General features: G+C 36.6%; 2 protein-coding genes across 4 annotated transcripts; one reads left to right on the top strand and one right to left on the bottom strand.

Moving 5' to 3' along the window:
- Positions 1-30: 30 nt before the first annotated feature.
- On the top strand, positions 31-2,009 carry Lipt2 (Lipoyl(octanoyl) transferase 2). 3 transcript variants are annotated; one of them, XM_089837759.1, is made up of 2 exons: positions 31-762; positions 832-1,069. In XM_089837759.1, the coding sequence occupies exons 1-2, from the start codon at positions 303-305 to the stop codon at positions 1,047-1,049; spliced, it is 678 nt and encodes a 225-aa protein (XP_089693885.1). In that variant the 5' UTR covers positions 31-302; the 3' UTR covers positions 1,050-1,069. The 3 variants fall into 3 exon arrangements, with proteins under 3 accessions (XP_089693885.1, XP_089693887.1, XP_089693886.1); XM_089837761.1 differs by lacking the exon at positions 832-1,069 and adding an exon at positions 1,192-2,009 and having other exon boundaries at positions 279-762; XM_089837760.1 differs by having other exon boundaries at positions 279-762; positions 835-1,069.
- Positions 1,617-8,634, bottom strand: IntS4 (integrator complex subunit 4). Its single transcript, XM_089837755.1, has 10 exons — positions 8,477-8,634; positions 7,764-8,369; positions 7,045-7,184; positions 6,786-6,978; positions 6,187-6,710; positions 5,218-5,333; positions 4,854-5,133; positions 4,057-4,231; positions 2,574-3,089; positions 1,617-1,956 (listed from the first exon to the last, which is right to left on the bottom strand). Exons 1-10 carry the CDS (start codon positions 8,528-8,530, stop codon positions 1,666-1,668), a joined length of 2,895 nt encoding a protein of 964 aa, XP_089693881.1. The 5' UTR covers positions 8,531-8,634; the 3' UTR covers positions 1,617-1,665.
- Between the last annotated feature and the right edge of the window lie 8,563 nt (positions 8,635-17,197).

Below are 17,197 nucleotides of genomic sequence, written 5' to 3'. Positions count from 1 at the left end.
TCACGTGATACTTGAGAACGAATCAGATTCTTCAATTGATCTTAAGTCATCAACCCCGGGAAAAAGGCTAGATTTAAAGTCTTATCTGATTAGACTGATTTACTAAATAAATTATGTATATAAATATTGTAGTCAATACAAAGAATTAATTGTTATCAATATAAAATTTATTTAACTTAAAGCGCCTAATGTAGATGGCACCATGAGATTGTTTTTCCTCAGATTCCCAATTTCCCATACCTTTTCCCAATACATGCGTCACGACATTGGTATGGTGATTTGTTGACATCGATAGATAGAAAATGAAGATCAAGCCAGTTGTTAAAATACTAAATTTGGGTCGAAAATCATTTAACGAAGCTTACAAAATCCAAACTGACATTTCTAAATCATTAATTACCCAAATTAAAAACGCTGAAATAAACTTGAACAACACCCTAGTACTTGTAGAACACGACCCCGTTTACACTATAGGTATCAGAACATCTAATTACACGCGGGAAGATGAAATTAGACTAACTAAACTTGGAGCCGAATTTATTAAAACCAATAGAGGTGGTCTAATAACCTTTCACGGGCCTGGACAATTAGTTATCTATCCTATATTATATTTGGGGTCATTCAATGTCAAGAAAAGTATGAGATGGTACATAAGCCAACTAGAAAAGACCGTCATTCGAACATGCGGCGAATTTGGTATAACCTCAACTACAACTACCGATACGGGGGTGTGGATTGGTGATAAAAAAATAGCGGCTATTGGTAATCCATGGTATTTCTATCACAGAGTTAAGATGAAATTAAGAAAAAACGGTTTATTTACTTAACCAGGAGTTCATGGAAGTCGTCACGTGACAATGCACGGAACCGCTCTCAATTGCAACACGGATTTGACGTGGTTCGACCACATTGTTCCGTGTGGCATCCCCGAAAAAGGCGTCACTTCTTTATCAGAAGAACTAAACAGAAATATAACAATAGAAGAAACAACACCGATAGTTTTGGACTCATTTAGAAAAGAATTTAATTGCGAATTAGTCAATGAATAAAACTTTATTTGCACAATTAATTACATTAGATTCCTTTTTTCATTGGTTTGGGGGCGATATAAACTATATATATTGGTAATCCATGGTATTTCTATCAGAGTTAAGATGAAATTAAGAAAAAACGGTTTATTTACTTAACCAGGAGTTCACGGAAGTCGTCACGTGACAATGCACGGAACCGCTCTCAATTAGCCTTATTCCTGATCAGCGCCATCTACCCATAGCGGTGACTTTGAGAACTACTGTAAGCGGCAAGCCAACCAGATGTCGCTAAAATCTGGTGACGTCATTTTTGGTAAGACCCGAGAGTGCCAGTCAGTGACGTCACCAGATTTTAGCGACATCTGATTGGCTTGCCGCTTACAGTAGTTCTCAAAGTCGCCGCTATGGGTAGGTGGCGCTGATAAGGAATAAGGCTAATTGCAACACTGACTTAACCACATTATTCCGTGTGGCATCCCCGAAAAAGGCGTCACTTCTTTATCAGAAGAACTAAACAGAAATATAACGATAGAAGAAACAACACCGATAGTTTTGGACTCATTTAGAAAAGAATTTAATTGCGAATTAGTTAATGAATAAAACTTTATTTATTTTATTTGCACAATTAATTACATTAGATTCCTTTTTTCATTGGTTTGGGGGCGATATAAACTTGAACTGCTTTTGAAAGGTCAATCGTGTTTTCCTCAGCTTTGGTACCAAATGCAGTTTTGGCGCTCATTTTGGTACTACCCTCAAAATCGCTGAAGTCTAATATAAGGCTGAGTTCCACGTGACACGCTTCGGACCAAACGGAATGCGACAACAAAACCGTCGTGTATAAACGATAATTTTGATAACCTTGTTGACGAAAATCGGCTAACGGTGGAAGGATTAATTGAACTTGTTGATCGGGATATTTAATCTAAGTTAATTTAATTTAAATAAATTGTTAGATGTTCTTAATCACATTACCATGGATGAAGGATGCGCGTGAGGAAATTTGTTTTCACTCTACAGGATCGGCAACTCCCTATCTCGAACGACAGAATATTCTGTATACACTCTGTTACAACGTCGGTTGTCAGCACGCGCAAAGCTATTTCTCTATGTAACGTAGCTTTGTACGTGCTGTCAAGAGACAAAAAACTTCAGGATCTTCAGGATTTAAAATATCCGCGAGTTTTTTTAGCTCGAGTGCACGGACCTCTAGGCCTTAGTTTCAAATGCGTGTAGTAGGCTGTATGCAATTTCACACGTATTTGAAACTAAGGCCTAGAGGTCCGTGCACTCGAACTAAAAAACTCGCGGATATTTTAAATCCTGAAGATCCTGAAGTTTTTTGTCTCTTGTCAGCACGTACAAAGCTACGTTACATAGAGAAATATATTTGCGCGTGCTGACAACCGACGTTGTAACAGAGTGTATATAGAATATTCTGTCGTTCGAGATAGGGAGTTGCCTATCCTGTAGAGTGAAAACAAATTTCCTCACGCGCATCCTTCATCCATGACATTACTAATTAAAAATAAACAATAATACCTTGACTCTAACTGTTTTAATGTTTTCAATATTCTCAATTTGCGCGTCTAAGGGAACTCCTAGAACCAATCCAGCAGTGAACCGATGAGGATTATCGGTTTCACCGCTTGGTTCGTGAATTGTAGCAGTCGCTTGCCTGACACGGACTAAATCAACCTCATTACCATTCCCCGAACTGATTCTATGAGGTTTAAACGAAGGACACGCGTGCATCTGCAATAAAGGTTGCAATATTCGAGCGACAGAACCGGGTTTGGGTTCTTCCAGAGCATCCAACTCTTGAAAAACGGCGCTAGTAAAACTATCCGATTGTAAATTATGATCCTCGATATATTTCTGCAAGCTTTGAACTTGATCCAAGAATATTTCGCATAAAGCTAAAGCGGAAGTATTGCTTCTTATAACAACCACGAGTTGTACGGCTAAAGCTCGGAGTCTTAATTGTTTAAAACAGGCGATTTCTTCCGGTTTTAAACCCAAGAATTGATGTGTTAAACCGAATGTTAGTTGTAGTAACTGAAATAATAGTTAAGACAAGTTAAGTGTCTCGAAAATGGTCAAAATTGGTATCAATTACGTCGAGTTACAATCTTAAAAAAGGTCAAAATTGGTATCAATTATGTCGAGTTACAATCTTAAAAAAGGTCAAAATTGGTATCAATTATGTCGAGTTATAACCTTGAAAAGGTCAAAATTGGTATCAATTATGTCGAGTTACAATCTTAAAAAAGGTCAAAATTGGTATCAATTATGTCGAGTTAAAGTCTTGAAAAGGTCAAAATTGGTATCAATTATGTCGAGTTACAATCTTAAAAAAGGTCAAAATTGGTATCAATTATGTCAAGTTACAATCTTGAAAAGGTCAAAATTGGTATCAATTATGCCGAGTTATAACCTTGAAAAGGTCAAAATTGGTATCAATTTCGTCAAGTTAGAAGTCTCGCAAAGGTACTCAAAATTGATACCAATAGGGAGCTAACAGCTGGCTAGGGGGAAGAGATAGTCTGACGTCACGCAGCCCCTCTCTGGTTGGCATTTTTGCGCGTAGAATAGAGTGCTGTCAGTTGTGACGTCAGATCCAAGGTTAAACGTCACGAGTCTGCCTTTAGCAATGGGCGGCCATGACAGTTACCGTTTTTTCTTTATGGGAAAACAGCATGGGTGACGTCACACCGGCGCTTCTGACAGCACTCTATACTGTTTCCAACCGTTAGGGGGGATGAAACTCCAGTAAGAGATAGAAGGGTGTGACGTTTCAGGGTCAGAACTGTTAGCTCCCTATAGAGCTATCTCAGACGCCTTGGTGTGACGTCACCCATGCTATTTGCTCATAGAACCAAAGCGGTACCAAAAATGGCCGCCCACTGCCAAAGCTAAGCCCGTGATGTTTTACCTAGGCACTAACGTCACAACTGAGATATCTCTATTTCAAGCTACAGCCTCAAAAAGGTGAAAATTGGTTAGAAAACAATTGAATAATCACCTTTTCTAAGACTGATTTCAAAGTACAGCTTTGAATTGGCGATAAAACGCTAGGATTAATCCAATTTCGATTCGATAACACTTTGAGAAACAAAAGTTGACATTGAACATAAAGACTAATGCATTTTGCAACTGCGGAAAGAGCCGGTTCAATCTCCGATAATCTCTTTAAATCGCTATTAAAATTAATTAACTAATTGATTAATTATCATTTAAAGGGAGGGTGAAGTAGAAAATCAAGTGATTTTTTTTTATCGATTCTTCTACCAATTTTAAGACCAGTCTGCATAGTGAAACATTCAGGAAATACCAACTCCGAATGATTTTAAAATTATTTCAAATTAGGTTCAGATTTTAAGGATAATTTTAAAGAAGGACTGCCGACCAATCGCGTAACGCCATGCCTTCTTGTTAACAAAATTCTCGTGGCACGCATGCTCCGTGTCGAATGAAATTTATCACGAGATTTGATAAAATTAGGCGCGCGACGTGACAATCGTGGCGCGAGACATGGAACGTGCCACGAGAATTTTGTTAACAAAAAGGCAGGGCGTTACGCGATTGGTCGGAAGTCCTTATTTAAAATTATCCCTAATTAAAATCTGAACCTAATTTGAAATAATTTTAAAATCATTCGGAGCTGGTATTTCCTGAATGTTTCACTATGCAGACTGGTCTTAAAATTGGTAGAAGAATCGATAAAAAATCACTTGATTTTCTACTTCACCCTCCCTTTAATATTAACACTTTTAAAATTAATATTATAAAGGGAACTTATAAGTACTAATTTAAATTTACCCGATAGCAGTTTCTAATATGCTCATTCTGGTTGTCACGTTCCTTCTTTCGCAAGCTGATACCCTTTCCAAAACTTGTTGTAAAAAATTATTCGAGTGTTGAATCGATTTAACGGGTTTGGGAGGCGTAAATGTTTGTTTGTTTAATTTTAAATCAGGGACTAAATTAGGGAAAGAATCCCTTAAATATGAATGATGACGAACAATGTGTTCTTCAAATAAAGAAACCATCGTGGGACACTTTGCCGCGGAATTGAAAACCAAGATCAAGATACTCATGTCTAAAGTTACATTTATTAGGGAAATTAACTTAAATACGGTTAAGTTAATTTAATTAGTGTAATTAGTGTGTAATTAAAGGATACAAGTCGCGTCTTCAACGTCAGGTTCGGGTAACTCCAAAAATGGATGTATACTTAAAAGTTCAGGAACTAACGGTAAGGTTAAATAAGGATGGCGACTTCCAAGTAATTGCAGAGCTCTAAGTTAAATGATTAATAATAAAAGCCTCGTAATTAAAACTAATTAGTTACGCTTTAAAACTGGGTTCATACAACTTTTGGAAAACAAAAATCCCTGAGATTTATGGGAGGATTTTCCCCATATACTTCCCTGAGTTTTCCAGGTTTTTCCCGTAAATGGAGTATCCTATGGAGCAAATGTTAACGAAGGAGTGGGGGGGGGGCAAATATGACTATAACATACTCAAAGGACATCCCCGTATCTCTAGTAGAACCAGAGTTACGAGCCTCCAAAGTATAGTGTAATGTTAATCCTATGGAGGGAATGTTTACGAACATTTTGCTTAATTACTCGGCCCCTGTTTGTCGTAGCCCTAAGTTTTTAGTATGGTTGGATGGGGGACAAATAGGACTATAACATACTCAAAGGACATCCCTGTATCTTTAGTAGAACCAGAGTTACGAGCCTCCAAAGTATAGTGTAATGTTAATCCTACGGAGGGGATGTTCACGAACATTTTGCTTAATTACTCGGCCCCTGTTTGTCGCAGCCCAAAGTTTTTAGTATGGTTAGATGGGGGGCAAATAGGACTATAACATACTCAAAGGACATCCCTGTATCTTTAGTAGAACCAGAGTTACGAGCCTCCAAAGTATAGTGTAATGTTAATCCTAAGGAAGGAATGTTCACGAACATTTTCCTCAATTACTCGGCCCCTGTTTGACGCAAATGTCCCTGATTTCCCTGAATTTTACTAGTAAAAATTCTAAATTTCCCTGAGGTTTTTGTCAACTATTTATTTCCCTGATTATTCCAGTCCAGGTTTTCCCTGTTTTCCAGGTTTGTATGAACCCTGAGGCTTAACAACGTACTTCCAAATTGATCTTTTATCTTGAGGATATCTTTTCAAATTCTCCAATAAATTGTCGATACACAATTTTAACCCTGTTTTTGTCGATAACTGACATTTCCCCATTAATTCGTGCAAACCCTCTCTAATATCCATGGAAAAATCTTCCAGCAGTGCTAAAATGGTTTCCAATTGGTCCTCCCTCAAAACAATATGATGACTGATAGTTCCCAAGCACTGAATAGCTTTTAAACGAACTTCCTCTATCTCATCATTGAACATATCAACTAAGAAGTCCAACGATATGCAAGCGAAACTGGGGAATCTTAAAGCAAGTTGACATAAAGAATCCAAAGCCGCGTTCCTAACTTCAAGGAATTCATCCTCTAAACCGTGAACGAAGGCTCCACAAGCCCCTGAACTTATAAGATTAACATTTTCAGCGTCTATTTGTTCCTTAGGTGCGTCATCAGCCCATTTTTGTCCAGTTGACCATTCACCACTTTCAAAGTTTTCTTTTTGACGTTCGTGAGCTGATTGTTTTTTCTATAATTCAAGTAGGCCTATTTTAACTTAATGAAATTAAAATTAGTAATTAAACTAATTATATATTAAATATACCCTTAAGTTAGACATTAATTTCTTGTCTAATGTTTGGTCTAAGAAATTGACGCTAACGTTTGTCATATTTCCTAGTAAAGAAGCTGCAAGGATTCTAACATTTAACGATAAGTCACTGACAGAATTGCAAATTTTTGCAAACGCATCGTCAACTAGTCTGTTAGTCTCTTTGCTGGTTCCTACATCGATAAGTCTTGAGTGAGAAAATAAAAGGTAATTATAATTGGAAATAATTAAAAAAAATAATCGTAAAACTTACTTTTCTGCGTAAATTGAGCTTAAAACTTGAATCAATCTTAAAGCAGCCATTCTAACTCCTTCATAATCATCATCTAAAGCTTTGCAAACACTATCGTAAAGACTAAAATCTAGTTTATATCCTCTATTATATAAATGAAGCTGAAAAAAGAAATTGAACTTGTATCAATATTAAACACAATTTAAAGGGAGGGTGAAGTAGAAAATCAAGTGATTTTTTATCGATTCTTCTACTAATTACAAGACCAGTCTGCATAGTGAAACATTCAGGAAATACCAGTTCCGAATGATTTTAAAATTATTTCAAATTAGGTTCAGATTTTAATTAGGGATAATTTTAAACAAGGACTGCCGACCAATCACGTAACGCCCCGCCTTTTTATTAACAAAATTCTCGTGGCACGTTCCGTGTCGAAATGAAATTTATCACGAGATTTCATAAAATTAGGCGCGCTACGTGACAAGCTTGGCGCGAGACACGGAGCGTGACACGAGAATTTTGTTAATAAAAAGGCATGGCGTTACGTGATTGGTCGGCAGTCCTTGTTTAAAATTGTCCTTTAAATCTGAACCTAATTTGAAATAATTTTAAAATCATTCGGAGCTTGTATTTCCTGAATGTTTCACTATGCAGACTGGTCTTAAAATTGGTAGAAGAATCGATAAAAAATCACTTGATTTTCTACTTCACCCTCCCTTTAAAAAAACTTTGTAACTTACCAGTGCTTGCAAGGCTGTTGTTCTTACTCTTGGATCTTGGTTATAACTATGTTCACCCAAAGTTTGAATAGCGGTTTGCGAAAATTCTGTACTTTGGGATGAATCCACTGGTGTGAAATCACTTATTATGTTCAAACACGCGCACTTAACTTGATGATTATCGTTAGTTAGAAACTGTTTAGCGAGTTGCAAAACTTTGATTTGATGTCTTCCTTCTGAAGCTGAAACTTTGCCAATTTCGTGCAGCATATTTATCATTTGTAAGAGTACCTTGTGCGACGATTCTACTCTTATTATAGGTAGAATATCGTCCAAAATGACTGGTGCCGATAAGGTTCCATTTTTCACCATTTGTTTCAAGATACTGACGATCTTAGCTTTGACAAAAGGTTGTACTTGTTGTTGACGGTGTAATTCACCCAAAAGAACTTGATACGCGGCTTGAACGTGTTCTTCCTCCGTTGGAAGATTTTCCGATAATTGTATTAAAAGAGTTAACGTTACGTCTGGTGCCGAGCATTTTAAGTGTTCCAAATCAATCCCTCCAAATAATGGGGCTTTCTTCAGGATGCGGAGTTTCTTCCGAGGCTTAGGAGGTTCTTCGAGCTTTAAAATGAAAAAGAAAAACATTTTATACACTTACCAATCGATAGTTTTGAATTTAAATTGTCGTAATAATCAATTAAATATGTCATGTTTTTAATAATAAATACCTGAATTGATTGAGAAAACTCCGCCAAAGCGCGTTTCTTCAGTAAAGCAGCCATTTTCAATTCGGCTACAAATAGTACAAGCAGACAGCAGGCTAAGCTGGTCGAGCGGCTCGAGCCAGCCCCCAATTACCAAGGAACGCTTTCGCTGTAAGCTTTAAAGCTAGCTCATATCTCGGATTCTCGGGGAAACTAACCTTAGTATTATCAAGAAGTGATATCTAGTTTATTAGGGAGAAGGTTTAAATTCGCCTTATTTCCAGCTTTATCTCCAGTCCAAACGTAGGTCCGGAGTTAATCCCCACCTCTAAATTACAACCAGCAATCATCTCATTGGTTCTTGAAAACTCACGTCAGCGCGACGCGAATGACGAAAATTACGTATTTTCCGACTGAGGAGAGGCGAAAAAGCCCGGCCTCCTTTTACGTCCCCCCCCCTTGTATTTTGAAAGGGGGACTGGGACTATGGCGCGCGGATACTCAGGCGTCTTAAACCTTCTCCCTAGTAAACTAGATATCACTTCTTGGTATTATTGACCACTGTCATTTCTGGAGGGAAGACTCGCATCTTTTGCAATTGAACCATTTTATTTCTGATAACATTTCTGACGTGTCGCAGCTCTTGCAATTGAACCAACCCGATTATTCATACAGGACACCCTATTTGTGGCGCGGTTAAACCTAGAGCATCTTCTTTCTTCATTACTATTTTTATTTTACTAATTATCTAATTTAGAACAGGAATAATTAGGCCAAAAACAAACAAAGGTTTTGGAATATATTACATTTTTTAATTCCAGAACTTTTATTCGACGTAACACTGGGTCCCCTGTAAAATTAATTAAGGTTCATGGGAATTAGTTTAATTATTATGATTTCAGGTTTCAACCTATTAGACAAACATGTTTGTATTGTGGTTTTTCCAGCTGTAGGAATCCATAAACTCCGGAACAGCTTTTTAAAAGTAGAGAAAAGTGTTTCAGAACTTAGAAGACATTATTAAATTACAATTAATTAAATTATTAATTATATTAGAAAATAGAAACAATAAAACAATAAAATTGAAACGCACGCTCCCGCCATATTTTGAAGTCTGCCTAACTTCAGCAGCGCCATCTAGCGGTCCTTGTTTGAAGCTAATAAGCCTATTCATTCTGGGTTCTTTTTGGGGTCGTTTTCCGTTAGAACTGGCTGCTGCGAATTTCTGCCCGATCTTTGCTGGTAAATATTTTGATTTTATTTATATTTTAAGGGTTAATTTTGATTAAATAACAAAGTTTTATTGCAACCGATCGGAAATTAAGCGTTGGAAGTGGAAAATTTATGGTCAACCGTGCCAAAATACATTTGTTAATTACGACCAAGGCTTACGGGACCACGTTGGTTGGCACCACTGGCCACTGGTGCTACTATTACCAAGGCTTACGGGACCACGTTGGCACCACGGATTCAAGGAAGCTGTTGCCTCTTTCCAGGCCCGTAGCCACGGGGGGGCACCAGGGGGCAATGCCCCCTCAAAAATATATCCTGCCCCCTCAAATAAGATTTCGGTTTGCCCCTAAATGCCCCCTCAAAATTTTCCAATGCCCCCTTATCAAACTAACTTTGCCCCTGTAATGAATATTTTCATTTCGGTACACAAATATTCAAACTATTTAGAATGTATATCAACATATTTTACACTTTATTGTCTTTACCTGTGTATATTCCTGATACATTTGGATTTTTTTTCTTGATATATCCCTGATTCATTTGTATGTTTTAAATTCACTTTTGATATGTATCCTTGATATATATCTTTGATATACAGTATATCGCTGGTTTTGTCATCCAGGACCAAAATAGTATTCGGGGTACAGCGAGGGGTCGGACGTTTTGGAAAAAGTGTTCGGGATTTTGAAATCCAATTTGCAATTTGATTAGTTCGGATTCCGTTTGATTTCAGAATTCGATAAAATGCAATGAATTTCATCGAATTTTGAGATTTTTCCCGTGATTCCGTCGGATTTCGCTATTTTTCCCGTGATTTCGACGGATTTTGCGATATTTCCCCTGATTTCGTTGGATTTTGATTTTTTTCACGTGATTTCCTCGGATTTTGAGATTTTCCCCTTGATTTCGTCGGATTTTGTGATTTCTTTGGATTTTGGATTTCATGAATTTTGTACTGGATTTCATGAATTTTGTACTGGATTTCACGATTTCTTTACTGATTTTGTGATTTTTATGTTGATTTCGTGATTTCTTTGTTGATTTTGTGTTTTTTTCCTAATTTTATGATTTCTTTAATGTTTTGTGATTTCGTTGCTGATTTCAGATTTTTTATTTGATTTCGAAATCAATACATTTGACGCCTCAACAGCGACTTACGAAGTTGCGAGGCAAGCTTTTCCTGCCCTACTCGCGTATTTTCACTTTAACGACGAGCTATGTCACTTGAAAGAAAGTGAAACTTAACTTCCCTAGCCTACGAAATAGATCTGACTTGAAATTTAGATTTAGAATTGTTTATTAACAATCTATTTTTTTTAAACTTTTTAAAAAAAGGTTGAATTTCAAATGTTAAATGAGTGTCAATAATGAAATACCTGCGGAAATATTTAATGTCTGACATTTTGATATTTATGTTATTCTATAAAAAAAATTCCATCTGCCATGCCCCCTCACAGAAAGATACTGCCCCCTCTGCGGAACATTTCTGGCTACGGGCCTGCCTCTTTCAGTAGTGGTATAAGAGATCTTTCCAGGTAAATATTTTATTTATATTTTAAGGGCTAATTTAGATTAAATACCAAAGTTTTATCGCAACCGAATGGAAATTAAGCGTTACAAATGGAAAATGTATCTTAACCGTGCCAAATAGGTTTGTTAATTACGACCATTGTCTTTTTGAAGAAAACATAGCCTTAGTTGATTTTATATATTGGTTACCAAACATAATGGTAGTTATTTGGAACTCCATAGTTCTAAATAACTAATGCACTTTTGTTGCTTTGGTTATTGGCTGTATATTGCCCTTAACTGAAGCGAGTAGAAAACCTTTAAAGACAGGTGTATTAACGCCGAAGTGAGCTTTTTAAGTAACTGTAGTTCTCTAAAATGTTTTCAATTAACAAATCTATTGGTGTAAATATGGGTGTCTAGGGCCGGGAATAAGCACAGGACACATTGTACAATAACATTTTAAAATGTCCCATACTATTTTTAAAAACTAAGGGGGTCACTGGCCAGTTTGACCAATGAATTTTCCCAAAGTTTTGATAGCATAACCATGAACACGCGATACTATTTTTGCACACTCTAGTGAACAATGTCCTATAAATTTTCTAGTCAAAGGAGCTAATTCGTTTTTGTCCTTTGAGTATGTTATAGTCCTATTTGCCCCCCCCATCCAACCATATTAGAAGCCCGAGTAATTAAGCAAAAGGTTCACAAACATACCACCTCTGTAGGAATAGCATTACACCCAACTTTGAAAGCTCATAACTGTGGTTCTACTAGAGATATGGGGATGTCCTTTGACTATGTTATAGTCCTATTTGCGCTCCCCCCTAACACCATAATTACACCCAACTTTGAAGACGCATAACTGTGGTTCTACTAGAGATATTGGAGTGTCCTTTGACTATGTTATGGTCCTATTTGCCCCCCCCCCCATCCCACAATAATTACACCCAACTTTGAAGGCGCATAACTGTGGTTCTACTAGAGATATGGGGATGTCCTTTGACTATGTTATAGTCCTATTTGCCCCTCCCCCATCCCACCATAATTACACCCAACTTGAAGGCTCATAACAGTGGTTCTACTAGAGATATGGGGATGTCCTTTGACTATGTTATAGTCCTATTTGCCCCCCATCCCACCATAATTACACCCAACTTTGAAGGCTCATAACTGTGGTTCTACTAGAGATATGGGGATGTCCTTTGACTATGTTATGGTCCTATTTGCCCCCCCATCCCACCATAATTACACCCAACTTTGAAGGCGCATAACTGTGGTTCTACTAGAGATATGGGAGTGTCCTTTGACTATGTTATGGTCCTATTTGCCCCCCCCCCATCCCAGCATAATTACACTCAACTTTGAAGTCGCATAACTGTGGTTCTACTAGAGATATGGGGATGTCCTTTGACTATGTTATAGTCCTATTTGCCCCCCCATCCCACCATAATTACACCCAACTTTGAAGGCTCATAAATGTGGTTCTACTAGAGATATGGGGATGTCCTTTGACTATGTTATGGTCCTATTTGCCCCCCCCCATCCCACAATAATTACACCCAACTTTGAAGGCTCATAACAGTGGTTCTACTAGAAATATGGGGGTGTCCTTTGACTATGTTATGGTCCTATTTGCCCCCCCCCATCCCACCATAATTACACCCAACTTTGAAGGCGCATAACTGTGGTTGTACTAGAGATATGGGAGTGTCCTTTGACTATGTTATGGTCCTATTTGCCCCCCCCATCCCAGCATAATTACACTCAACTTTGAAGTCGCATAACTGTGGTTCTACTAGAGATATGGGGATGTCCTTTGACTATGTTATAGTCCTATTTGCCCCCCCATCCCACCATAATTACACCCAACTTTGAAGGCTCATAACCGTGGTTCTACTAGAGATAGGATGTCCTTTGACTATGTTATGGTCCTATTTGCCCCCCCCCCCATCCCACCATAATTACACCCAACTTTGAAGGCTCATAACTGTGATTCTACTAGAGATACGCGGATTTTTGCACACACTAGGGGACAAGGTCCTATAAATTTTCTAGTCAAAGGAGAGGACACATATTCTATATGAAAGTTTTCTTATTTCCGGCCCTGTGGGTGTCAAGCCCATTTTTTTCACCGTAACAGCACCATTTGTGTAGTTACAAGTTAGTCATATCGAAATGGCTTCTTGGAAAGAATTTAGAAGTTTATTTTGGGGAGTTGCGGTAAAATGGCGCACAGTATTCATGATTCACATTTATGTCGTACTTATTCAAAATAGTTGAAATTAATCTTATTAAATTTTTCTAATTAATTGCGCGTTGCATTTATTCCTGGTTTTACTATTCAATCTTTTAGTCGGTTTAAAAGTAATTCAAAGTGATTGTTTATTTGATAAATATTTCAAGATTGACCCTAAACTGTATTAATATTTATCTTTCTAGTTATGTTCAATGATTTATTTGAAAGTGGAATTAATGTTATTTAAAATGCTTGTGCCATTTAAGCCGATAATTTTAATTTTGTATTAGATTGTTTGAATTGAACAGATTTTATTTTTTTAGCTATCATCTGTTTCCAAAGGAGCAATTTATGTTGGATTCTGGAATGAATTATTATTATTTGACAAAATTCACCCTATATTAATCAGGTCAATGAACCCATTACAATTCCATTCTACACTTTGATTTTATCCGTTGAAACTGAATCTCACTAGGAAAACAATTTAGACATTTTAGGCTCTCAGTGAAGTAATTAAATCTTATTAATAGTAATTTTAGCAATATTAACAGGACAATTCCATTCTCAATTCAGGTCTACACTTTGATTTTATCCGTTTAAAGGGAATCTCATTAGCAAAAAAGACTATTTCGACAGCCTGTCAAACATTGTAGGCAATTATTGGGGTATTTAGTTTATTATTTATTATTATATTTATTCTTAGAAGGAAAGCGCTTGTGTCCTTTTCTTTATAGGGATTTTTTTTCGCCAGGACATGAATAAAATGCTGAAATATGGAATAGGTGAAAACTGGTCCTAGCCCTCCCTTTTAAGAATAATGAACGTAATCAGGATTTTAAGGGTGAGATTCCCTTTGCGGTATTAAGGCATCTAGTTTATGATTTTAATTATAAATATTTTTAGGGGAAAAGCGTTTGGCAACTCGTTGAGGGAGTTTTGTAGGATCTAAATAAATTTCTGATTTATGTTTAAGGTAGAAGGTTGCTTATACGCTTTGTCCTTTAAAAGTAAACACGATTTTAAGCGGGTTTAAATCAAGGCTTAGGTTTTTAAAGTAAACACGATTTTAAGCGGGTTTAAATCAAGGCTTAGGTTTTTATGGTATTATTTTACTTCCCCATTCTAAGGATGTTATGCGTGTGCAATTTATGTCAAATAATAATAATTTGTCTTCTGCCCGAACATTTTACGTTACATCATGCAAGAATATTCAAGTGGATTTTCATATTAAGGTAATTTAATTTGAAGTTATGCATGTACAATTTTTTCCAAATAATAATAAGAATTTCTCTTGCGCAGGAACATTCTCTCGAGTGGAAGACTTCAATAATCGAGTGGAGGACTTCAATAATCGAGTGGAGGACTTCAATAATCGAGTGGAGGACTTCATTCATCGAGTGGACTTTCATTGGAAATCCCATGCTAAGGACGAAGTTTCCTGGTTTTGGGGGCTCCACAGCGGGCTTTAGTTTAAATTTAATAATTCCCGAGTAAAACAGGGACTTGTTAAATTTAAATTGGGCTCGCAAGGCTTACTTTGGGGGTGGTAGCTTAAGTTTAAAATTTAAGTTTCGATATTGGGGAAGGAACAAAAATAGTCGAAAAACACTTGGGGTAATTTTTTTGACCTTTTTTATGCTTATTTTATTGTTTTTTCAATAATTTTTTTATTTTTTAATAAATTTCTCATAAAAAAAAATTTTTTTGAAAATTTTTTTTTGAAATTTTTTTTTAATATGTTTTTCACTTGGTTTCTAAGGAAAAAGCTTAAAAAAAGGGGTCAAAAATATCCCCCTAAGTCCAGAGAAAAAAAAACTGAAACCAAGTCTAGTATGTAAAAAATTCAAGAAAAGAAAGAACGAGGTTTAAGGCAAAATTTATTGAATAAAAAACAAAAAAACCGAAGTGTTTACAAAAATTTCGAACAAAAAAAATATTAAAGAGTTTTGTAAGTTAAAGTTTGAACACAAAAAAAATAATAAGTAGTTACAAATAAAATTTGCAAGCAAAAAAATTAAGTTAAGTGGTTACATGAAAAAATTGCAAGTAAAAAAGATGCATTTTTTGTCTTCTAGCTTCGATGATTTCCTCCATATCTTTTAAGTCAGCACTGAGAGAAAGAGCAAGTCCAGAAGACATCATCTAACGTGAATCCAACGAAGCATGTCATCAGGAATGATACATAGCAAGTCCAGAACAGCTTCGTCTTGCGTCAATCGGAACAAAAGATGTCATCTGGAAGGTTACGTCTCGGAATGACCAGCGACAGAAAAATCCAAGAAAATCATCCACATCTATAAATGAAAACATATTAATAACACATATTAAACTATTGCCCACTAACAAAGTAATCTCGTCGATTTAAATAAGAAAAGCGTGTCCTCAATTAAAAAGAACTGGCTACCAAATTGATAAACCGAGACGAACTACACTAATTGCTACCTTAAATTAAAGAAAGACTTGACTACCGTGATTTACACCCTGAATTAAATACTCGTTAGCTAATTATTTCCCAAAATTGTATAGAAAATAGTTTTAAGAAAACCGTCCCGTCCCTTTATTTAAAATTAAATGATGTAACTTAATAATGAAAATAATTTAATTTAAACTAATTTCAGAAAAATTTATTTTTAAATTACGCAGCTTAATAATGAAATTAATTTAAAATATCCCCTAAATTTTTAGCAAAACTTTACATTTATTTAAACTAAATTGCTTGCCCCTTTTAATAGCATAATAATTTAAAATATCTTCTTAGCTACCTTTATTAATACCTGCCATTTATTTAAAACTATTCCCACAGGTAGAACCCACAAATAAAATCTCTAGTTGAAATTGGACAAGGGTTAACTTAGGCTTAGACTTGATTTTCGAAAATCGGTCGCGTTATCTCTAAATTATTTAATAATAGCCCCTAAACTAATTTTAGGAAAACCTTCCATTTATTTCTTTTAAAACTATTCCCACAGACAGTATCCGCAAATAACTAGAATTTAAATGGGACAAGGCTTAATTAGGCTTAGGGCACCGGTCCTCGTGTTCGGCGGGACTTGATTTCCGAGAATCTGTCGCGAAATCTCTACATTAATTACGTACCCCGTTTAATATCTTTAAATAATAGCCCCTAAACTAATTATTAAGGGATTCTCTCTTGTCCAAGATCTCGTTGTAAAATTTTATTTATGGTACTTGATTTTTAATAAATAAATAAAATTCACTAACGTTTAACACTACCTAATTAATTTAAATACTTGAAATATAATAAATAATTTAAGGGGAGCTAGATGAGTTTGGATTATTGTAAAGTTTAAACTTACGGACGTTAAAGCACGAGGAGATCAAGCAATGGCCGCCAAGTAGGTTGAAGAGCTTCGAATTCAGCTTGCGTCCTCGGGGAAAACGATCTGCGAAATGGCGGATCTATCAAGAACCGACCTCAAAAGCCGGGATCATGATCAGCTGAGCGAGAAGGGTTTTTCCAAGCGACCTCCTCGACCGCTTCCAGGCAACGAATGAACCGAGTGACCTCGACAGCTTCCAGGCAACGAATGAACCGACTGACCTCGACGGCTTCCAGGCAACGAATGAACGGTCTGACCTCGACGGCTTCCAGGCAACGAATAAGCCGTCTGACCTTTGCCTGCAACCAAATACATTTCCAACGTTGGGGGGCGCTAAAAGCTCCTATGCGCGGACTCGGGTGCGCCATACCCCGGGCACGAAATACAAATAGCTGAACACTGCTAGGCCTATTTGAATGA

This window comes from Phalangium opilio, unplaced genomic scaffold (genome assembly GCF_054372755.1).
Source record: "Phalangium opilio isolate 3A_F unplaced genomic scaffold, DU_Popi_V2 ptg000045l_1, whole genome shotgun sequence".
Lineage (NCBI taxonomy): Eukaryota > Metazoa > Arthropoda > Arachnida > Opiliones > Phalangiidae > Phalangium > Phalangium opilio.
Note: the sequence above shows the minus strand (reverse complement) of the source record. Positions and strands in the feature narration are given on the sequence as shown.